General features: G+C 41.9%; 4 protein-coding genes across 12 annotated transcripts in view; all 4 read left to right on the forward strand.

Moving 5' to 3' along the window:
- The window catches only part of zgc:123305 (SMP2 and LNS2 domain-containing protein), a 58,217-nt gene extending 55,487 nt beyond the window's left edge, over positions 1-2,730 (forward strand). For all 5 annotated transcript variants that reach the window (XM_014132086.2, XM_014132084.2, XM_014132085.2 and 2 more), the window contains exons 18-19: positions 243-346; positions 642-2,730. In XM_014132086.2, the coding sequence (XP_013987561.2) occupies positions 243-346; positions 642-789 (252 nt within the window). In that variant the 3' untranslated portion in view covers positions 790-2,730. The remainder of the gene's footprint in view (positions 1-242; positions 347-641) is intronic.
- A 3,229-nt stretch (positions 2,731-5,959) lies between these two features.
- On the forward strand, positions 5,960-10,045 carry LOC106565216 (E3 ubiquitin-protein ligase TRIM39). Of its 3 annotated transcripts, none has more exons than XM_014132089.2 (2): positions 5,960-6,253; positions 8,132-10,045. In XM_014132089.2, exon 2 carries the CDS (start codon positions 8,143-8,145, stop codon positions 9,691-9,693), a length of 1,551 nt encoding a protein of 516 aa, XP_013987564.2. In that variant the 5' UTR covers positions 5,960-6,253; positions 8,132-8,142; the 3' UTR covers positions 9,694-10,045. The 3 variants fall into 3 exon arrangements, with proteins under 3 accessions (XP_013987564.2, XP_013987562.2, XP_013987563.2); XM_014132087.2 differs by lacking the exon at positions 5,960-6,253 and adding an exon at positions 6,433-7,053; XM_014132088.2 differs by lacking the exon at positions 5,960-6,253 and adding an exon at positions 7,713-7,758.
- Positions 10,046-12,470: 2,425 nt separating this feature from the next.
- Positions 12,471-23,074, forward strand: tpra1 (transmembrane protein, adipocyte asscociated 1). Of its 2 annotated transcripts, none has more exon segments than NM_001140163.1 (11): positions 12,471-12,592; positions 13,291-13,477; positions 14,240-14,372; positions 14,534-14,620; positions 17,133-17,205; positions 18,230-18,309; positions 18,475-18,585; positions 19,023-19,083; positions 19,297-19,399; positions 20,477-20,557; positions 20,902-23,074. In NM_001140163.1, coding segments are annotated over 10 exon segments (1,167 nt in total). In that variant the 5' UTR covers positions 12,471-12,592; positions 13,291-13,304; the 3' UTR covers positions 21,167-23,074.
- A 270-nt stretch (positions 23,075-23,344) lies between these two features.
- chchd6b (coiled-coil-helix-coiled-coil-helix domain containing 6b) overlaps positions 23,345-24,144 on the forward strand; it is a 54,782-nt gene continuing 53,982 nt past the window's right edge. For both annotated transcript variants that reach the window (XM_014132081.2, XM_014132082.2), the window contains exon 1: positions 23,345-23,646. In XM_014132081.2, the coding sequence (XP_013987556.1) occupies positions 23,563-23,646 (84 nt within the window). In that variant the 5' untranslated portion in view covers positions 23,345-23,562. The remainder of the gene's footprint in view (positions 23,647-24,144) is intronic.

Below are 24,144 nucleotides of genomic sequence, written 5' to 3' on the forward strand. Positions count from 1 at the left end.
TTTTTGGCCCATGGTGTTAGACCAGTTTCTATTTTTGGAAAAGTGACTTGAGCTTTCGGACAAGTAAAAACTGTCAAAAAAAAAAAAAGAATTTTTAAAAGTTAATGTCAAGCCCTGGTTGATATTTGCTGCTTACTGTGTGGCAGTTCGGGGGACACACACCGCCGACTCATTTTCTATGTGTTTGGCCTGTGTTTCTAATATATTTGAAATAAAGTTTGATTTGAGTGTTGTTATTTCAGGATGCCTATGCCTATAAGAAGGTGGGTGTCCCTGACACCAGGATCTTCACTGTGAACCCCAAAGGAGAGCTCATTCAAGAGAAGACCAAAGGGAACAAGTCATCGTAAGTGTACTACCCAACCGAGAAGAGTGACAGTGGTCAGTCGACTCCTCATAAGTGCACTTTGGATAAGTGCACACAACACATGCAGTACAGTTTTCCCAGTCCCCAATACAATTCCATTCTTTAAAAAAGATTGCTCATGATAACTGCATGCTCTGGTTTAGAGCATGCTGTGTCATGTCACTTTATATTCAGCGAATTGGAACTATCAGTTGACTCTTGATAAGTAAAACTGAATTCATAGAGCTACGATAGCTCCAGCACATTATACTCTCTTTCTGTGTGTGTGTCACAGGTACACACACCTCGGTGAGCTGGTGGAGCACTTCTTCCCTGAGATCTCCAAGGATGGGACGTCATCCTCCTTCCACTGCCCTGAGTACAGCCACTTCTCCTACTGGAGAGAGCCCCTACCACCACTGGACATGTCCTCTCTGGACTAGACACACACACCACTGGACCAGTCCTCTGGACTAGACACTCGCGCGCATGCACACACACTTTCTTTCCTCCCCTTTGCTCTCTCTCTCTCTCTCTCTGTTGATCCCTTTCTGAATTCATAAATAGCTTTACTAAGTGTTCATTGCCTGGAATATTCTAGATGTGAAAGGTTCTCATTTAATATACTCTATATTCTCCTGTGTCATTCATCTAATGCAATAGAGAACAAAACTAAAGTGTATAGATTTCAAAAAATGACTGGGAGACACACACACATGCACAGAGCCAAATTTGAGACCAAATATGCATCGATGACTGTTCATTTTACGCAACGCTGTATATTTCATATTGTGGAATATTGATTGCAAAAAGTCACTGCACTGGCTGTGCCATATTGCCATTATCCAAACGATACTGGAGCAAGGTACATTTGTGCTGCTCAAGAGTTCCAAAAAGAGCTTTGCCATTTTAAATCTCAATTAGCAAACCTGCATACTAGTATACTATACAAATTATAACATCTACATAGACGCAACTGGACAAAAAAACACCCTTTTCAGTTTTAGGTTTGTTTTAACGCTATATTGCCTGAACTTTCTACTTCATTTGGTGTATGCATACAATTCCATCCTATATATTGTTTTGACAAACATATTTATTAGCTCATTGTACAATTGAGCGCAAAACAGCTTTTTAGTGTAGAAAAGGCATTGTAAGTAAGCCTTTAGCTTGTTTGAAAACGAAGCCCCCCCAAAAAAAAACATGCCGAACAACGTGAGTATTTATGCTTTGTGTTCTAGCGGGACTGATCTGGAATTGCCCAACTTTCTCTCTGCCTGTACTCGCTGTAGTCCATTGCAGTGACGTTGACGACTCAGTAGTCTGCTTTAAAGGGACAGTTCACCCAAATTCCTCACTTTTTTTTCTTTTCTGTTGACTTTAAAAGTAGTCCATAGACTATTATGATATACTGCAGTACACTCTTCCCATGTGATGGTGGAACATTGAATGTCAGCATGACCAAGTAACCGTACTTAAGAGTTTTACATTAGATGAGTAAAGGACAAACCATTTTTCTTTTTACAGTGCTAAAATGAGATTAGCGTAAAAACTCAAGTTATAGAAGTGTGTGTGCATGTTGACCCTAAAGAGTATATTGTAGCTCAAATACAGTCAGTAATGGAGAAAATGTGTTGTTGTAGCCTAGCGTGATGAGTAAGCCCATCTTGAGACCAAAATGACTTGAACTGCTGCTTTTGACTGGAAGCTAGCTTTTTGATCTTGTTTATAGTTGACTTCACTATGTATTTTGGAGCTCTTGCATCAAGGATTTGGTAGCAGTTGGATACACACAAGGCCCCAACCAGAAACAATGCCTAGCCCCTGCCCCCTGCAGTGGTCAGGGTGGTGGATCAGGCATCTTGCACCCTGGAAAAAGTGTTTCAGCTCTACGCAAGAGACGAGGGAGTAGGGGTTGGGGGTTGTTTCGGGACAGGGGCAATGGCACAGTAGGTAGGGGTTCATTCTAAAGTCAGGGTTAAAGCTATAGCTCCTCTTTAACAGTAGGCTCGGATCACACCACTCCCTTTAAGGTACTACACTACATGTTTTCGAGCTGAGCCATATAGATATCTATATATGGTTTTATACTAGGCCATATGTGAATCGGGTGGTTCAGAATCGGACACATTCCAGGGTTGAGTAAATAGAACCGGTTGGGGAATTGAAATGGCCATGGTCTGGGTTGACACGGTGCCTTCTTGCTTATATGATTCATAAGCTTTTATATGTATTGATATTTCTAAATATATTGTTTGTCATCCAAAGTAATACCATGGGCTCTGTGTGGAGACTAGAGAAATTGCATTGGACCCGAAAAGCCCTGTCTTTGCTGTATGTTTTTATCAAATTATCTTAATATAAAGTAAATACTGTAAAACACACCATGTTTCTTTTTGTCTTCTTTTGTCTGAGTTGAGTTGGAATATGTGCTTTGCCATTTTTAAAAAGTAACCTACTGCACCAGTGGTGCCTGGAGTGGGTACACTCGAATTTTGCTAAAATGAAATCCTAAGCTTCCCGCCAAGCGAAGGAAACGCGCCCTGTGTGAAAAATTCTATGACAAACAGTGCCATGTACTCTCAATGACCTAAAATGATGAATCTTGGTCTTTCACAGTCAGGCTAATCCAAATTCTACTATGCAAGTAGGCTAATAGTAGACCTAATATTGAAACGGATAAATGAGGCTGTCAATAGTCGGAAATTCACAGGTTTCAGATTTTTTATTTTATATTCTTTTGAGGTCTGGGAAGAATCTAAGAAATGTATATTTGAGTGTAGTTTATGAAGTTACGTCATTGACAATGATTTAAGTGTACAGAATAGTTTTGTAGTTGTAAACATCATTTGCAAGTGTGTTACTGATTAGTTGAAAACATGAAAGATGAATCTGTAGTTCTAAGCACATTCTCGAATGTGTAAATGACGAGTTGTTTAGTTTATTAGGATCCCCATTAGCTACTGCATATGCAGCAGCTACTCTTCCAGGGGTCCAGATAAAGCGTACAAATACATGACAAAGTACAGAGCAGTAAATAGACCAGAACTCCATAAGATATTAAATTCAAAATAAAATGTCATACACTGAGTGTACAAAACATTAGGACCACCTTCGTAAAGCCGTATAAGTCATCATTCCATAAAACCTAGCAGTAAAACCCGAAAGTGGTTCCAATCGTTTTTTCACCACTACTTCATATAAGGTCTGTGTTTCGTGTCGGATTACCCTGGTGTGATGTTTTGATAACCGTGCAAATCTCTCTCTGACAAGGTAACCTTTATCAATATGTTTGCCTGTAATTAGCTAACACAACGTGCCATTGGAACACAGGAGTGATGGTTGCTGATAATGGGCCTCTGTACGCCTATGAAGATATTCCGTTCAAAATCAGCCTTTCCAGCTACAAAAGTAATTTACAACATTAACATTGCCTACACTGTATTTCTGATCAATTTGATACTTTTAATGGACAAAAAATTAGCTTTTCTTTCAAAAACAAGGACATTTCTAAGTGACCCCAAACTTTTGAATGGTAGTGTATACTCAGCGACGTGATGTTTCACGAACAGCACCACAGATATTTGGACAAGCGAGATGCATGACTACACTCACGTTCACACACAGTATACGTGCATGAGTTAGGTGGTAGATAAAAGACCAAAACAGCTGAGCAGTTGAGCCTCGTGTAAAAGCTCTTAGTAGTTGTGGAAATTGACCCACTCATCTGTTTCCTTTCTACATCTACGTCATATCGCTGAGTCTGGAAAGATCCCAGTGAGGACGACGAGCACACAGATGAGCTTCCCTGAGACAGTTTCTGGCAGTTTGTACAGAAATTCTTCGGTTGTGCAAACCCACAGTTTCATCAGCTGTCCGGGTGTCTTCTCTCCTCGACAGCCGGCATGGTTACACGTAGTCTGTGGTTGTGAGGCCGGTTGGACGCACTGACAAATTCTTTAAAACAATGTTGGATGCGGCTTATGGTAGAGAAATGAACAATCAATTATCTGGCAACAGCTCTGGTGGACATTCCTGCAGTCAGCATGCCAATTGCATGCTCCCTCAAAACTTGAGACATCTGTGGCATTGTGTTGTGACAAAACTGCACATTTTAGAGTGGCCTTTATTGTCCCCAGCACAAGGTGCACCTGTGTAATGATCACACTGTTTATTCAGCTTCTTGATATGCCACATCTGTCAAGTGAATGGATTATCTTGGCAAAGGAAAAATGCTCACTAACAGGGATGCAAACATATTTGTGCACAACATTTGAGAGAAATAACTTTTGTGCCAGGAACATTTCTAGGATCTTTTATTTCAGCTCATGAAACCAACACTTTACATTTGTGAGAATGTTTTATGCCTATTTGAATAGGAAGTGTACACGTTTGCTTTTGGATTATGTGCTCACCAGGTTTAAATGAGGTTGTAATCAGAGTACATGTTAGAGAGTCTTGGTTGCGTGTGGATTGTGATGTCATTCATGTCTGTCCCAAAAACCAGATGGAATTCAGGTAATTCTAACAATATGCTGTTCAGAGAATCAAAAAACAGTGTGCTTATATGAATTTGGAGCAGTGGCTTACACATTAATAAAGGACATTTTCTTTCCATTATGGATACATTTAAGATAGTGATTCTGCCTTCTTGGTCTTTGCCTTTATCCAAGATGGTGATTTTGTGTTTCTTATGTATTATTATGATTACCCCTTTAGTTTTGTTTGGGGCTGATGGGAAAAAAAGCAGCCAGTTTGTACAAATGGTTCTGCATTCTATGTGCATCCTTGTGGAGCAGGTGTGTTTATTGGAGCAATATAGTTTCTTGCTAGGATATCGAGACAGCTGGAACGTTTGATAGGACAATTTAGGCCTTTCCAATTCCAAGAGAGAATACCTAGCATTGACATTTTTTCTTCCAGAAAGGAATGTTATATTAATGATATAATTATTCTCTTTAGTGGTGATAAGCCCATTGATGTGTAACAAAAAGCAGGACCCACAGGGAAACTCACCCATGGGTCATTCCCCACCCAGAAAACCCTTCCTGTACACCCCCCCTCCCCCTCCCCCTTCCTAGCCCCCTCTTCACAATCATTCATCATGGCCTGTAGGCCAAGTCCTCCCTGGGAGATAAATTCAATAGCCTGCCTTAAAAGAAGTGGGACAGCAATCAAAAAGAAGAAGAAAAAAACTAGTGTAGAAGCCCATATGAGACTGGCCATCTCTCCTTAGCAGTAGTAAAAAAAGTTGTAGGGGAATAGCGTCAAATTTATATTGCCATATTTTGCCCATGTAGGGATTCAATGTGCTGTAGCCCCACAAGGAAGCAGCCCCAGCCTGTGTGACATCTCACTATACTGTATTGTCCATTGTTCATTCATTGGAGAATTAAAAAAAAAAAAAAAATTATGTGGCCTTGACAGAATGATAAAATTAGTGTGTGTGTGTATGTGTATATATATATATATATATATATATATATATACCAAAAATGTACTATTCATGGAACGACCCAGTTGCATTTCACCCATGGTGATGGAGCTCTATATTTAGCCTACTTAGTATTAGAGAATATGACTGTTCTCTATTTTATGACTAAATGTGAACGCCCAGGTAACGTCCAACATATCAGGAAGTAGGCAAATATTTCTTATCGTCATGGACAGGCTGGCACTTGGTGGAAGTAGGCTACGGCTAATTTAAGACGACTATGATTTTATACAGTTTGCGTTTGACTATTTAACCTTCAGGCCTAACTATCTACATGGGATTTTTGCGCTGTCATTCAAAATATGTGCTCTGAACATGACAGACCTGCCAATACAAACATTCCTACGTTTTGCGTGTGAGAACAAATATTGCATTATAAATTCAGTCATCACTACCAAACAACAGGATTGTAGGTAAGTAAAACTGTTTTATGGTTAATTGATGCTGCATTGGCTGGGTTTAGACAGGCAGCCCAATTCTGATCTTTTTTCCACTAATTAGTCTTTTGACCAATCACATCAGATCTTTTTCAGAGCTGATCTAATTGGTAAAAAGACCAATTACTGAAAAAAATATCAGAATTGGGCTGCCTGTCTAAACGCCAGAATTAGGTTACCTCTGTTGGTCATTCCTCTTTGGTCCTCTTTGGTCATTCCTAAAGGGTAAATTAATGGGGTTTCTGGAGGGTTTTTGGATAAGTAACGAGTACGAAGATCTGATACATTTTGTTCTATGAGATAATATCAATCAGTTAACCTTTATGAATTATGAAGCGTTTATGTGCTTATGAGCATTCAGATGTCAAGACAGCAGGAGAGCAAGAGAGAGAGCGAGCGAGATCACAGGGAGTTTAAACTTAGCTTGGGTGCCAGGCTGTTTCTGCTCTCTTGCCAACTCCTGGTGGAATTGTCACTCTAAGCATGACAAGGAGTGGAATGATAGCTAAACAGTCTGGTACCCAGGCTAATCGTGTTATCCTATTGCAACGCCCCACATATGCAAAACTCATATTGGACCTTGAGCCTGATAAGGGACAATACATTTTGTGGCGAGATCATCTGACATGTTGCCAAAGTTTAGCTTAGTCACTCAATCAACAATTGGAATATTGTTTTTAGATTTCCAAAGCAAAAACATTTCTGACTTTCTTTAGCAATTATGAACAAATATAGACTATACCTCACTCTCAGAAGACCTAGAGGACATGCTTAGGGTAAGATTTGTTGCATTTCTAGACTAACCTGAAAGGCCGCTCAGCAAGGAAGAAGCCACGGCTCCAAAACCGCCATAAAAACTGCACATAGGGACAAAGATCGTACTTTTTGGAGAAATTTCCTCTGGTCTGATTAAACAAAAATAGAACTGTTTGGCCATAATGACCATCGTTATGTTTGGAGGAAAAAGAGGGAGGCTTGCAAGCCGAAGAACACCATCCCAACCGTGAAGCACGGGGGTGGCAGCATCGTGTTGTGGGGGTGCTTTGCTGCAGGAGGGACTGGTGCACTTCACAAATTAGATGGCATCATGAAGAAGGAAAATTATGTGGATATATTGAAGCAATATCTCAAGACATCAGTCAGGAAGTTAAAGCTTGGTCGCAAATGGGTCTTCCAAGTGGACAATGACCCAAAGCATACTTCCAAAGTTGTGTCAAAATGGCTCAAGGACAACAAAGTCAAGGTATTGGAGTGGCCATCACAAAGCCCTGACCTTAAATCCTATAGAAAATTTGTGGGCAGAACTGAAAAAGCATGTGCGAGCAAGGAGGCCTACAAACCTGACTCAGTTACACCAGCTCTGTCAGGAGGAATAGGCCAAAATTCACCCAACTTATTGTGGGAAGCTTGTGGAAGGCTACGTGAAATGTTTGACCCAAGTTAAACAATTTAAAGGCAATGTTACCAAATACTAATTGAGTGTAAGTAAACTTCTGACCCACTGGGAATGTGACGAAAGAAATAAAAGCTTAAATAAATAATTCTCTCTACTATTATTATTCTGACATTTCACATTCTTAAAATAAAGTGGTGATCCTAACTGACCTAAGACAGGGACTTTTTACTAGGATTAAATGTCAGGAATTGTGAAAATCTGAGTTTAAATGTATTTGGCTAAGGTGAATGTAAACTTCCGACTTCAACTGTATACACTACTAATTGCTTGCAAAGTTACTTGAATTTCTTTTGAGGTTACTCACCTTCCATGAGGTTACTCTCCTTCCATGTTTTGTTGTAGTCTTTTCTGTTGTTGTTACAACTCTTTTTTTGTTGCTTTTTTATTGTGCATTCTAGAGCCTGCCAACATGTCACTGTGTGAGACTGAAGGACCCTTGCTGCCGGACCTGAGCTGCCCTATCTGCCTGCAACTCTTCTCTGACCCCATGACCCTGCCCTGCGGCCACGTCTACTGCTTGGCCTGCCTTGGGAAGTACATGGACACTGACACGGCCAGCCACTTCTGCCCTGAGTGCCAGGTCGAGTTCCAGGTCACCCAGCCCCTTGGGAATAACTTCAAGATGTGCAGCAGCATCGAGAGCTACGAAGCCACCACTGCAGGGAAGGTCAGCTCCGTCACAGATGAAGATGGTGGTGATTGCCACCAAGGGGTAGTGTCACCTGACCAGAGCAACGATGAGACGTCTGAGTGTCTATTAGACATAGAGCAACAGGAGCCACATCATACAGGAAAGGAGGCCTCAGAGACAGGCTTGGGAGATGCGTCTGCAGTGTCCCCTACTTCTCAGAAGGAAAAACTGCTGGTGGATGTAAGGACCGAGACGGAGACGGCGATGATGGACAAGTCTAAACTACTATTAGCATCTCAGGTAACGGAGCTGACGCTGAGGCTTCAGTTGGCTGAGGACCGACTGAGGGAGGAGGAGGCGAGGGAGGCCGAGGTCAGGACCACCAATGCCCTGTTGAGAAGAAGGGCTGCCAAGCTGCTGGAGCAGATGACGGAGCTGACTCTCAACTATGTTAGTGGGATGACGGAGTTGATCGAGACGGAACTGCGTCCCAGTGAGGAGAGCATGGGCGGACGTGTGCGCCAAGCCTCTGAGCTCAGGGAGAAGTTGAGGGAGGCCCAACTCCGAGCCAAATCGCTCCTGACCGAGCAAGACAGTGGGGTGTTCAGTGACGGGGTTGAGGCGGAACAACCGCACATCATGGAGCTGATGGTCCAGAAACCTCTAGAGGAGTTGGACAACAAGTCAAAAGTGAACCCGGACCGAGCTTGCGCTGAGCTGGAACGAAGGAGTGCGGAGTTAAGGGCGGGAGTCGGGGCGGCCCAGCGCTCTCTGCGCTGCGTCCTCAACCCCTCAGAGGTGACCTTTGACATAGACACGGCCCACCCCAGCCTGGTCCTGTCGGAGGACCTGAAGACGGTGACCTTCAGCACCAAAAAGCAGCCCTACCCGGCCCTGCCAACGAGGTTCAGTAGCTTCCTCCAGGTTCTGAGCACCCAGAGCTTTTGGGGAGGCGAGCATCGCTGGGAGGTGGAGCTGGACGGATCTTCTCCGTGGATAATTGGGGTGTGCTACAACGAGGCGGTAGCACGCAGCGGGCTAACAAGCGCCCTGGAGAGCAGCCAGGGCTCCTGGTGCCTGATGTGGTTCAACAACCTGCTGAGGGCCTTCGAGCAGAGCCATGACATCCCCCTGAAGAGAACCCTGGCAGTACACAGACTGGAGATCACATTGAGCTTTAAGACTCAGAGGCTGAGCTTCTATAACATCAGCCAATGCAGTGGGAAGACTCACGTGTATACCTTCAAGGCGAAACTCACGGAGCCGGTGCATCTGGCCTATAGGATGATGTCAGGCCAACCGAAGGCACACATAACAGTATGCTCTTGAACTGTCACTGGAACAAAAGAGAACCACATACAATATTACATTGACTCTTGTTGTTATTCATCCTGTATTCATATCAAACTTTTAGTTTTTTTTACATGTAATTGTGTTTCAAGTGTTTGTGGAGACAGAGGTGTTTTGGTCTGTGAATGACAGTAAAGAGAAAGAGTTCTGGTTTACATCGAATGACACATGACCCTTTGGTAGCGTAGGCCTTATTGAAATGACAAAACTAATTGATTTCCCTACATGATTTGCAAATCTCCAACAACTATGCCCTTGTTCTTCAATGAATGTATGTTTTTGTCAATAAAGAAACAGTTTGGGACAATAAATTGATGATATGTCAAACCAATGACTGTATACAGTTGCTAGTGAAAGTCTACACAGTCTTCACATTTTGCTGCCTTAAAATTAAATCTCCAAAGAGAATACATTTGACACTTTTCCCACCGATCTACACAACCAACTCCACATTTCCAAAGTTAAATAAAAATTATAGAATATTTTCCAAATTAATATGAAAAAAAAGATGTCTTGATTGGGTTTGGACAGATTTTGGGGGGAATAAACCCTCTCACATGGTCCTCTCGCATTGCCTCTTTCTCTCTGATAACATGTGCAGTTTGAGCAACTCCAGGAAGTGACTTTGCAGGCTAGATCAAGTGTTGCCCCTTCTCATTGAGTAACTCAAGTTGAAGGCTGGGGGTACCCCAGGCTGCCGTTAGCAACTAAAGTAACCTTATAACTTCTTCTGTGTGCGATTTTAAAATAATCGGTTCAAGGACATACATCTGGTGTATTAGAAGCAATTATTGGTATCATGATTGTCTTCTAAACATTTTTCCATTCACTTTAATGGGGAATCCTGTTTTCACCAAACGCCGGTCAAGTTCCCCTGCTCCCTGCTCAGATGTCGCATGCATCAACCAATGTTTGGGTGCTACATCATCTACTCAAGAACTGACAGATTGCTATAACATATGACGTGGTTATTGAAGCTGATACTTCAAATAACTATCATTGCATACCTTTCCAGGCATTGTACAATCTGGCATGCGGCAGCAACGTCTGGGCAGAGGAAAGCGTCCAATGCCTGCTGTATGTGGTCGGCCGTGAACATTCATGGCTTCAATAAGAGGGGGCAGTCATTCTCCCGTGTCAAACAGATACCGATGGGACCCCTGGCATGGAGTGCTACAATGTATTGAATGCAGTAATACTTAGGGGTTGTCTTCATATATACAAGATACATTACTGCCAACCTAAATTGTTTATCAGCATTTAGCTGTAATAAAAATGGTAAAGTATTACATATTACTGGTTACATCGATGGGACCGCAGTGGAGAAGGTGGAAAGCTTCAAGTTCCTCGGCGTACACATCACTGACAATCTGAAATGGTCCACCCACACAGACAGTGTGGTGAAGAAGGCGCAACAGCAACAGCGCCTCTTCAACCTCAGAAGGCTAAATAAATTTGTCTTAACACCTAAAACCCTCACTTTTACAGGTGCACAATTGAGAGCATCTTGTCGGGCTGTATCACCGCCTGGTAAGGCAACTACACCGCCCACAAACGCAAAGCTCTCCCGAGGGTGGTGCGGTCTGCCTACAGCATTACCGGGGGCAAACTTCCTGCCCTACTGGACACCTACAGTACCCGATGCCATAGGAAGCCTAAAAAGATCATCAAGGACATCAACCTCTCGAGCCACTGCCTGTCATCCAGAAGGCGAGGTCAGTACAGGTGCATCAAACCTGGGACAGAGAGACTGAAAAACAGCTTCTATCTCAAGGCCATCAGACTGCTAAACAGCCATCACTAGCACATCAGAGGCGGCTGCCAATAGACATAGATTATGAATCACTGGCCACTTTTAGAAATGGATCACGAGCCACTTTAATAATGTCTCTGTATCTTGCATTACTCATCTCACATGTATTAACTGTACTTTATACTATTCTACGGTATGTTAGTCACTTTAATTGTGTGTAAATATTGCATCACCCATCTCATGTATATACTGTATTCTATGCTATGCCCCTGTATTTTAGTCCAATGCCGCTCTGACATATATGTATATATTCTTAATCCATTCCTTACTTAGATTTACGTGTTTTTGTGGTATATGTTGTGGAACTGTTAGATATTGTTAGATATTACTGCACTGTCGGAGATAGAAACACAAGCATTTCGCTACGCCCGCAATAACATCTGCTACACTCGTGTATGTGACCAATACATTTGATTTGATTTTGAACATTAGTGATAACTACTATTAATTGCTATATTTATTTGCAGAGGTATTTTTTTGTAATACTAAAGCCATTTGATTTTCACGTTTCTATACCACCATCCCTAACAGGACACACTTTTTTTTAAGGCACTTCGATATAACGTATTTTTCGTAGCAGGTCAGAAGCATTTTCCTAACCTTAATCTCAGTCTCCTAACCTGCTTGGAAAAACTCACATCAGTATCTAAATGCAGTGAAATGAGTGGCCGTGTTCGAGATCATCAAAACCGTGATGTATCATGACTGACTGACCTATAAGTCATTTATGTCGTTATTTATAATGCAAGGTGATTTGTAGATCAGTCAGTCGGCAGTCTCTTTCACTGTCGGCTGCAGTGTCGAATGAGCCCAGTGTTTACCCCCATCCCAAAACTCTTGCAGACGGATGTCGTCATACCTCCCTCAGATGCGCCTGCGCAAAGATTGATATCGAAATTAAAATCCGGTTTGTCAGGTGACTAGCTAGCTTGGATAAATTATTAATTAAAACAGTAGACAACAGTATGATAGGTTAGCTAGTTATGTTGCTTGCACCAAAAGTATTGTCCGTGAAAAGTGCTGCAGAATATACAACTTGCCCTTGAATTCGAGACGACTGAAACGGTAACGTTAAGATCATTGTTAGCTAGAGCTAGCTAGCGAACCCGTAGCTATCTAACGTTAGTTGTTTGTTGTCAAACTGTCGAATCGTTGCAATGCTTGGCTTGTTAACTACATCTCCCTGCCAGCCTTGCCGTGACACGGCGATGTTTGTTTTAATATTCAACATGTGAGCCACTCAGCCATGGCACTTACATAGCATCGACTATCTATATATTCTAGAACGTTATTGCAGCTAGCTGGAAGCTAACGTTAGCTAGTTGGCCTGATTTTGTTGTACACAAGCTACGTGACACTGTCACGGTTACGTAACGTTAAACTTACCGGACGTGGAAAATGTTTGAACAGACAGATGCAGCGTTTAAAAACAACTCGAGAAAATAAAACATCACAAAAAAACAAACACATTGAAATGTCAACCATCTCGGAATTGCAAGTCGGAAACTCGGTATCTTCTAGAGTTCAAACTTTCCGACCTGAATATCACCGATGTCATCATGGTTTGATCTCGTTTGTCTTGAAAATATCAAGTGCACAGACTAGAGCTAGTACCCCTGTATTTTCTCATATGTAGCTAACGGTAGCTCATAGTTACCAATGTTAGGAAATAAGCAAACCGCTGTGTATTTGAGCTGGAATTACTATTATGTATTGTTTACTTGGTAACACCACATTACTGAAGTTATAACGTTTTCCCCTAGGCCTTGAGTGCATTATGCTTGACACCGTGACTGCAGTGGTGAGGTTTGCACAATACAATGGCAGCATATTGCCAATTTATGTGGAGAATACATCAGCAATTCCTACCTGGCAACCAGAGTTTGAGGCCAACATCACCAAGCCTCACAGATGTCTCCAGGTCCTATTCGAGGACATTGGCGAGTCAAGGTAAGCCAGATAAGACTGCGTTTGCTGTGCATCTTTTGAACGTATTGCATTATTTCAATTCTACATTTTGAAACACTTTGTCATTCACATTGTTGGTACTATTCAGTTCTGTGTTTAATGTTGTTATGAAGACTGGTGTAGTCTAAGAAGAATAACACTTACTCTTTGGAACTAATGGCCATATAGGCTATACAGCAGGTAACAGGGCTTTGGATTGGTCTAAAACGAGGGTTGAGTTTCACGTCTTCATGATCTTTTGTCAATGTCTCTCGCATACAACCGTGCAGGCCAGCAGCATACCACCCTGCATCCCACTGCTAGTGTACCTCTGATGCTAAGCAGGGATAATCCTGGTCAGTCCCAGGATGGGAGACCAGATGCTGCTGGACTTGGTGTTGGAGGGCCAGTAGGAGGCACTCTTTCCTTTGGTCTAAAACAAATATCCCAATGCCCCAGGGCAGTGATTGGTGGACATTGCCCTGTGTAGGGTGCTGTCTTTCTGATGGGATGTTAAGTGGGTGTCCTGACTCTGTGGCCATTAAAGATCCCGTGGCACTTATTGTAAGAGTAGGGGTGTTAACCCCAGTGTCCTGGCTGAATTACCACTGTGGCCGTCATACCATCATCCCCAGCTTCCAATTGGCTCTTTCATCCCCCTCATTTCCCCTGTAACTATTCCCCAGGTCATTGCTGTAAATGAGAATGTGTTCTGAGTCAACTTACCTGGTAAAATAACATATTTTTTTAACTCTCCCTCCTTAGAGTTCGGTTTTGGGACCTCCTGCTCCTCATTCCCAATGTGGCTTTCTTCATGTTCCTGATGTGGAAACTTCCCTCAGCCAGGGCCAAGATCCGGCTCACCTCCAGCCCCATCTTCATCACCTTCTACATACTGGTAGGCAACCTCTTATATTCAAGCTCTGGAAATAGGACAGCGAGATGTACACGTAAAAAGTTGGCTTGTTAGAAATTGAATGCATACATTTCCATAATAACAATCCAGTGAGATCCTGCTTGGCGGCTCTTTTAATGGATGTCTGACCTATGTCCTTCCAGGTGTTTGTGGTGGCAGCGGTGGGAATCACCCGTGCCATAGTGTCCATGACCGTCAGTGCATCCAGTGCTGCCACCATCATTGACAAGGTAAGGCTACTATGGCAGGGTGAAATTGGTGACACTCTGAACCACCTATACTTGTAGCATGTTAGAGACTTGCTGTAATAATTCATAACTCAAGGCTTCTTGCCACAGCCCTTGTAGATGCATAAAGGCTTTGGTTTTGTCATGCCATACACAGATGGAAGTTAGCGTCTGTAAAAAGGGAAAATGTGTGCTCTGAGCGACTTGGGAATCCAGAAAAACATATAAACCCAGGAGACTTCACAAGTTTATTATCTCAAAAAAGAAAGCGGAGCAGTCTGATTTCTGCAGTTATCAGGACAAACATCTGAGTGCTTCTTTCTTTTCTAAGAGAGTCATCTTGTAAAACTATTTTTTTCCCTTTTGTGGTACATCATAAGACTCGTTTTTAGCATTCGTAAGAGCTCAAGACTCCTTATGGAAGCATGTAAATAAAGTAATTCATTTACATACAGGTGGTTCTCAGAAAGTGTTACCCTCAAAATGGCTGTAGTGGTGAGATGGTGTCAGTCATTGAGCTGTGCTGTATCGATTGAATTTTGAGCCACACACTGCTATAAATCACTTCTTAATACACCCTGGAAACCATCGAGATTCACTCTGGCTGCGTCCTAAACGGCACCCTATTCTCTATATGGTGCACTATTTTTGGATCCATATGGCTCTGGTCAAAAGGAGAAAACATTAACAAGACCTGCTCTTTCCATGACATATACTGACCAGGTGAAAGCTACGATCCCTTATTGATGTCACTTGTTAAAACCCGCTTCAATCAATGTAGATTAAGGGAAGGAGACAGGTTAGATAAGGATTTTTAAGACAATTGAGACATGGCTTGTGTATGTGTACCATTCAGAGGGTGAATGGGCAAGACAAACAAATTGTAAGTACCGTTGAATGGGCTATGGTAGTAGGTGCCAGGCTCACTGGTTTGTGTCAAGAACTGTAATGCTGCTGGGTTTTTCACGCTCAGTCACAACGTGTGTCAAGAATGGTCTACCACCCAAAGGACAGACATCCAGCCGACTTGACACAACTGTGGGAAGCACTGGTGTCAACATGGGCCAGCATCCTTGTGGAATGCTTTTGACAACTTGTAGAGTCCATACCCTAATGAATTGACGCTCTTCTGAAGGCAAAAGGCGGGGGGGTGCAACTCAATATTAGGAAGGTGTTCTTAATATTTTGTACACTGTGTATAGGGCAGTGGTATTGAAAGTTTTCATTGGGGACCCCATTCACCCCCCCCCCACCAGAATTTATGGGAACTCTATTTTTCACCTAAGATTTCTTATGACTCATCGCCAAATCTAATGACACAACCTTAAAATTGGTACATTTTAGATTTTTACATCCACAAATAACCTTCAATTTATTGCATTTTCATCTCTTATCAAAATTAAAAGTAACCAATGAATACATTTTACATTAAAACATTTGACATATTTGGCCACCCCACTGCCGTTCCCGTCGCGACCTCGGCGTTGAATACCATAGGTAATGGGGTGACGTTTGGGGCGATTCCGATGACTTTCCATAGGGTGATGAAATTTCACTTATGTTATAAAATACATTTGACCGAGTCAAATGTGATTTATTCATGATCTGAATTGTTCAATGGGGTATTTTTCTAACATTGAATTAATACTATGTCGGATTTCTTAACCTAATACCGAGCTCTGACAGAGCGGTGCAGCTTACTTGAAGATTTGACATGTGGTGGTCGTCTTCAAAGTTGTTTTTGCTGGTAGGGTTGCAAAAATCGAAATCAGCTTGACGATCTGAGGTAAGACTAAAAATAAATTTAAAAAGCGTATTAGTTTTGCATTAATATGAAGAAGTATACTAAGATATGAAAGTACTACATTGTCTCAATCTGTCTTATCTCTATTGTTCTATGTCTTGCGGATTCGAGGAAAGAGGACTAGTTCAACGGGAAAGTAATCCTCGGGTAGCGTTCATTCTCGCTGACACAATGCTTTGCAATTTTCCTTATTTTTGACCACTTCTTTTCTCTGGCGAAAACTCCAATAACTTTTGAACGGCTTCCGATAGGGCCGTGAGTTTTGGACCATTGGTTTTCTTAGTGGATTATCTACACAAAACAAATATTTGACCTATTGGTCATTAGCAGTAGGGAGCATGAAGTATTAAGAAATGCTGTGACTTGATTAGTGATAACATGAAGATATTTCAAGAGTGTGTCTCAACCCTCTAAATGGCCTAGTCTGTCTCTCTTCCCCTTCGTGTGCACTGATTTCAACAGACAGGATGTGATCCTCAGAATTTCTGAATTTGGGTAGAGAAAGCTGATCTGAAAGCAGTGCTCCCAGCCTATTAATTAGTTAATTTTTGTCTTTCATGTAAGTTGATTAGTTAATTGTGTATGAGATTGTTTCTGCTACAACAGACCCACAGATAAATGCAGAGATGAAGGAAAGGTGATTAGGAGAGGGAGGCTTCTTGAGACTATATTGAGGTTGACTCCTTTTTTTTTTAATGTCTCTCTCTTTAGGTGCTGTGGGAGATCACCCGCTTCTTTCTGCTGGCCATTGAGCTCAGTGTGATTATCCTGGGACTGGCTTTTGGTATGTCTTCTAATGACCGCAATACGTTTAATTCATAAAACTCTCTCTTTCAACGTTTCCTTTTTCTGTGTTATTATACTACTAATAATAAAATGTTTTTTTTACTGCTCTAGGTTTATTGTTATTTTTGCTTGGATAATCTTATCTGCGATTGTGCATTGATTTAGTTTTGAATTCTTTATGCGTTGCACAGAACATCGGAATAATTATTACTGTGAATTATCCCTGTGAATCATTGGAATGTGTTTGTGTCAATTAATCCAGTAAGGGATGGGTTGCCGACTGGCGATTTTAACATGAAAATAAAATGTCATACATTTCAACTCCAAGTTCTTTACAGTAGCCTGGTTCCAGATCTGTGGGTACTATCATTGTTAACTCCTTGTTTGGAATCACAATGAATGACAAGGAGTTGACATGATAGCCTGGATGCCAGTATGTTTTTGCTAACTAGACACATGAAATTAAAACAAAAGCTAGAAAGTACACGCTGAATACAAAGTATAGTATGTTTATTAGGACAATATGCAGAAGTACATGACTAATGTGTGTAAGGGCAATATACTAAAAACAGAATATTAGCTAAACAAATGTGCAGCGCAATGAAAATGTAAACGATGTGTAACACTGCAAACCTAAAACTACGACATCTCCCTCTGGGCTCGTCTCACTTCTGTTGTAAGACTAACAATTGGAATGACTTGGTCACCAATGATATGACTACAGTTGCGCACACAGTCATATATAGTCATGCACTGTCTGTATACGCGGTAGTGCATATACAAGTTGTTTATAGTTATGGTATTCTTAGAGGGGGAGGAATTAGGCTAAGCTTGCTGTAGACTCAAACCGTATAAAGCTGACAGAGAGCGTCATTATTACTGTACTGCATATTCAAATGTTTTCTTCAGTTTATGGTAGTATCGTAGTCGACCTAACCTCTTGCTTACGTTTTAGAAGTTTTGGGCCACTTTTGCCCTGGGGTATTGAAGAATTCCCACTGATGTGTTTCTTCTGTTGACAGGCCACCTGGAGAGCAAGTCCAGTATAAAGCGTGTGCTGGCGATCACTGCTGTACTGGCACTGGGTTACTCCATCACGCAGGTAAGACCGGAGACAACTCGCATGGCAGCCCCACAACTCTCAAACTTACACGAGATCATAACAACTCAAAACCTCCATAATAAGAAGTGTTTACAAATGACAAATAAAAATGAATGACTGGTTAATGGAACCCCTGTGTTGACCATTTTGATGGTTCTTCCTCAGGGCACCCTGGAGATCCTGTACCCTGACAAGCACCTTTCCGCCGAGGACTTCAACATCTACGGCCACGGGGGGCGCCACTTCTGGTTGGCCAGCTCCTGTTTCTTCTTCCTGGTGAGCTGCCAATGGTTACAGAGCAAATGCAGAGCTGTCAAAGTTATTTGTAGAATAATGTAGTTGTGTATATAGTTCTACTGTCTGGAATTGTACTTATAACATGAATAGAGGGGTTTTTGATCACTTCTGTTTTGAGAATTGTTAGAATTGGATGTCTTTGCCACACCTTTGGTCCTCTAATTTTGCTGTTTTGTTATTTTGTAATGCAAGAAGGCACTAATTTCACCAATGGGTTTCTGCATGCTAGCACATACCCACAGACTTCCGGTCATTGTGCTTATGCTAGTTAGCATTGACTTGCAACCCTACCTCTAACTTCCTTCATACTGGACACAGAGACATTAAAATGGTGTCCACCAGTTCATCTGACTCTGGGGAAGTAGATGAAGGGCCTCCCGAAGTACCCCTTTTAACACTGGTCCTTGCACTTTCAGGTGTACTCTCTGATTGTCATCCTTCCCAAAACCCCGGTGAGGGAGAGGATATCCCTGCCATGTGAGTTATTGGGACATTTGTTCACCCAGAAAACTATCAACAGATGGCAGAGGGCTTTTTTTTCAGGGTCATTTACTAATATACCAAACGTTGAGTTCCACAGTGCTGTTTTTTATTTTTATTCTCCCTGATGTTTTATGATTAGCTGGAGAGTGGCCTTGTGTTAGCAGCAAAGTTGACTCACACCCCTTCTTGGGCCTCCTACCTCCACAGCTAAGAAGAGTTTCTATGTGTACGCTGCTGTCCTGTCCCTGCTCAACCTGGTCCAGGGCCTGGGCAGCGCCCTGCTGTGTGCCGGCATCATAGAGGGGCTCTGGTGAGTGTCTGTACTGTGAAAAACAAGTGATGGACATTCAAGTAACTGTTCAGAGATTCAAGTAAATCATCACACTCTGATCTATGATTTATCCTAATGAAGAAAAAGGGTCAAAAAAATATTGTCTTTTCAATCACACTTGCGCATTGATGGCAGCGCGTACTTTTCATTTGACATCTGTTTAATTGATCAACTGTGGCCTAACTGCAAAGCAATGGATTTATCTAGGTTTTATCTGTATTTTCAAGGCTGACTTTTTTTTTTATTATGACAGTGTTACATAGACCTTATAGCTGAGGGTCCAAGTCCATTTCCTAGCTGAGGGTCCAAGTAATTCCCCCCCCAATCTAATATATGTATTTTTTTTATTCCTTCTGACATACTGTATCTTAAACACCCAGTGCAGTCAAATGTGATTTCCTGTGTTGTGTGTGTATATATTTCCACACTGAGGTTGGAATAATACTGTAGAAATTATGATAATTCCCTTTTAGTGTAAGAGCTGTTTGAAAAACACCGCCTGACATCACCAGGCGGTAAATTGGTTAATAGACAATAAGAGTTCTAAACCTTTCTGCCAATAACAGTTTGCTTTCAGTTTCCCACACCCAGACAGTCCTAGCAAAATTCTTGCTTGAGAAATTGGTCTTTGCTAAGAAGCTATTTTTGTGTTTTCAATTAAAATGGTCAAAAAGACAATCACAGTAAGGTTTTATTTATTTATCCAGGTAAGTTGACTGAGAACACATTCTCATTTACATCAACGACATGGGAAATAGTTACAGGGGAGAGGAAGAGGGATGAATGAGCTATTGTTATGCAGAATTGATTTGATATTCAGATAAGAATGGCTGCATTGCACCATTTTAAAAATGTACTTTTCCCTCAAAGTAGAGCAGCTTGTGTTTTAGTGTCCATGTTCTGGTGTTTTCTGTGTAGCCTAATTGAAGCCTAGTGTCATTCTGTTGCTAGGCTATAGAGCTCTTTCAGTCACTGCTGATGCCTGATGATGTTTATCTGAGTCAGTAAGCTCCCTGTTAGTCTGTGGTTTATGTGTATCTGTGTGATTTGTAACAGCTGCGTGGACGTCACCACCTTCCTCTACTTCTCCGTGTTCGCCCCGCTCATCTACGTCACCTTCCTCAAAGGCTTCTTTGGGTACGTAGGTCAAAGGCTGAAAACTATGGCTGTCTGAAAATATTACTAAATGTCAAATCCTTGCTTCCTGTCCTTTTTTTCTCTCCCTTAATTCCTCTCAAGGCTCATTGGAGGAAGAGGTCCAAGAGGGACCTTGGATTCTGTCCTCCAATGCTCTTTGAGGTTAATTGAGGAAACGAGGACAGAAGACACAGGCAAGGTTCCCCAATGCATGATTCATGTTTGGGTATCATCAGGCAGAAGTAAAATGCAACATGTCTTTTCGTCCTCCTTTTCTTCCTGTCCCTCCTTTTTCTCTCCTTGTCCCTCTTTTTCCCAACTCTCTTCCTCCTCCCTCCCTCTAGCTCAGAGCCCAAGATCCTCTTCTCCTACAAGTGCCAGGTGGACGAGCCGGACGACCAGGCAGACGTCCACCTGCCCCCCACCTCGACCTCTGGTCTGGGCCGCAAGGAGCAGCTGGAGCAAGGCTCCTTCTACTCCAGCACTCAGATAGACGGCCTGACTGCCACCGGCATGGCTGCCTACCTGGACGACGTGGCCTCTGGTCCTTTCGGGGCGGGCAGCATCAACAGCATCGACAGCGACCGCTGGAGGGCCATCAACGCCTGAGGAACAGGGAGGTTAGGGGATGTATGCTAAGCTAGTAGGAGAGTGCTAGTAGGACTGGTTAAGTGGAGAGTAGTGAGGTTGGAGTTTGCTATGGCTCTCTCTCCCTCTGGAGAAACTGTGAGGAGGGCCCTCATTGAGGAAAATGCTCCCCCCATTTCAGCTCCTGTTTGTCCTCCATATCCTTCATTTTGGCTCTTGCTGCCTGCTTCATTCTGGCTCAAACATTACATTCTTCCCAATACCTGCCTGGGATTATCCCCCCCAGTAATTGAGTGCGTGGACAACAAAGCTAAGAAGCAAATGTTCTTTGTTAAGTGTAAAGGTAATGTCCGTTACATTCCCATCGAAGGGTTACAGCTCAGTGAGGTAAAGTCCACTAACTGTGGCTTTGTGTTTAGATTTGTGACTACTTGGTAACCAGGTCGTATTGAATCACCAATTCACAGTGCCTTGCTCCCTATAGACCAGACCTGTCTTTATCACGCTAGGACCCTTCTCTAAATTGCATCATTCGTAATGTTTTGTTTGAAATCAGTGCTTTTTTTTTCCCGTCTTTGATGTTTGACGTGTAATGTCATGTACCCTCATTGTATTAATTGAGGAACTCGGGCTTGAGTCTGCAGGAGCTTGGTATGCCGTGTCAAAGACCATTAGTAGTGCATCTGGTATCCATGTGATTTGCTGCTGGGGCACAAGGAGAATCAAAATGGAGGCTGTTGCACCCGTCATCTCTACCTATTTTATGTTATTATTTACTGTCTGTTTTATTTATTTTAGTGACGCTCGGTTTTATGTCGATAGGTAGTTCCATCAACGGATCAATCTTGGTATAAGAAATGTTTCTAATGACTAAAGCAACATTTACAAACCAACCGTCAAATGAGGGAGAGGGAAGGCAGGAATAGCACTTGTGGTTAGGCTATGTATTTTGCGGACCTTTTGTTTTTTTTTATTTCAAGAAATATTCATCCCTAGATGCATTGGATTCAACTGAAAAGAAACGGAGAAAAACAAAGGTAATTTATTTTTATGACTCAAATAACTAATATTGAAATGTCATTTTCAAGATATGAAATTATTGAATTTGGCCACCTTGCGTTGCTCGTGTGCTCTTTATAATCAAGCCCTGATTTTCATCACAAAGAAAGAGCAACTTTAAACACAGTACATCTGTTTTCTCATAATGCTCAATGTGAACTGGACCAATTTGCATGAAACACTACTCCCTTGCTGTAATCCTACTTTGTCTGCTGTGAATTTAGTAGCCCACAACACATGGTTTGCTGTGAAACCAATTCCATTGTTTATGCTTCCTTTTGATTTTGTCACTTTTATTCATTCTCTCACCCTGAACCAGAATTGCCCCTTGGAATGGTGTACATTTGGCGTGGTAAGACATTGTCTTGTGAGTGGAGTTCGTCGTGTGACATATAGCATCAGTATGTCATATAAGGACACGTTTATTTTTTTCATAAATGTAACCCACCACAAAGCAAGTGTTTTATATTGCCATAGTAGTATTTTATCAGTCTTCTGCCTTGCGTGTCCCAACACTTGACCTGAATCAACAAAGGAAACCCTGTAACTTGCTCTCACACAGGCATATATTTCTAGAGAAATGTTGTAAGGTTGCATTTGAGGGTCAGCATAATTGATGAAAAATGGAGTATAATATTTATAAGGTGTTAGTGGGGTGTGGGTTTCAAATGCAAGTGTTGGCAGGCTACGTGAGATTGAATACAATATTTAATTGAAAGGACTTTGAAAAAGAGTAAGGATACTCAGTGCCAGCAAGCTGTGAATAACTTGTAATTGTATTTAATAATGTATCATTGTAGAATATTCAACCCATATGTTGTGTTGAGGATTACATGAGACGATTAAACCTGCTTCCTTTTCATTCCTATACATGCATGTCTCCTCTTGGTGGTTTCTTGTGGTACTGCAAATTGAAACGTTTCGTCTAGTCCCAATTTTCGGGGGATGCATGGCACGCAGTGCTTCATGTGATTTGTATTGACCAAGACGTGGAATGTATTGCATTACATGTTTTGCCTAACCATAATATTTATTGTACAAACATAGTCCTACACGACGTTTGGATAACTTGATTTTTGGGTTGACAGGGGATGACTACAGAACTACAGTTCCCAGCTCCCTTATGGTCGCCTATGATACAAGATAAAATGTAATTGGAGTCCGATTATGTTCTCAACCTATACGCGTTGAGATTACTGGCCATCCTGGAAAGTGACCTTTTCTTGGGAGTATTTTGACCGCGACGCGCTGTGGCGGCTACTGTTGCTTTCACATTGTCGTAGACTTGTAAAATATCCTAGTGTAGGGCAGCGTTTTTTTTTAAATACAGGTTAGTTAATACAAGCCGACCATTGACCATGGGAGGCAGTGAAAGTACGAGGAGAAAAGTGTCATTCGGCCTGGATGAAGAAGAGAAGGTCACAGTAATTCATGGAGTTAAGGTAAGTAACGTTAAGCGACTGATTAGAAAACGGCGACTGTCATTGCCAAGTTCAAATAATTTGACATGGCGACAGAGAAATGAAATGCAACATAGATCTAATAGGCTATATTTAGTGGATCCGTGACTTTTGGTTGCATTACCGTAGCTCTAGTAAATATAGCAGGCAGTATAGAACGGAAATGGTTGTGTATTTTGAAGCAAATGCAAGTAACAGACCAGCATTCTAATGTAATGTATTCCGGTGTCCTCAAATGAATTCGGTCACGGTTCCCCCCCCAGACCGCTATGCGTCGTTGTCTGAACTTGGAAGGTACACTGTAGCGGCTATATGTAGGCTACAGATAATATTTAACCGTAATGGACTCGTTCTAGGCTGCTACAATAACAATGGACCACATATTTTTGACAAATACAATTTATATTGCAAATATTTTAGGCTATGGCTTATAATAATGCAGGTGTAGCTTTGCGCAAATAGATTGTGCAGCTGGACAGT

This window comes from Salmo salar, chromosome ssa12 (assembly GCF_905237065.1).
Source record: "Salmo salar chromosome ssa12, Ssal_v3.1, whole genome shotgun sequence".
Lineage (NCBI taxonomy): Eukaryota > Metazoa > Chordata > Actinopteri > Salmoniformes > Salmonidae > Salmo > Salmo salar.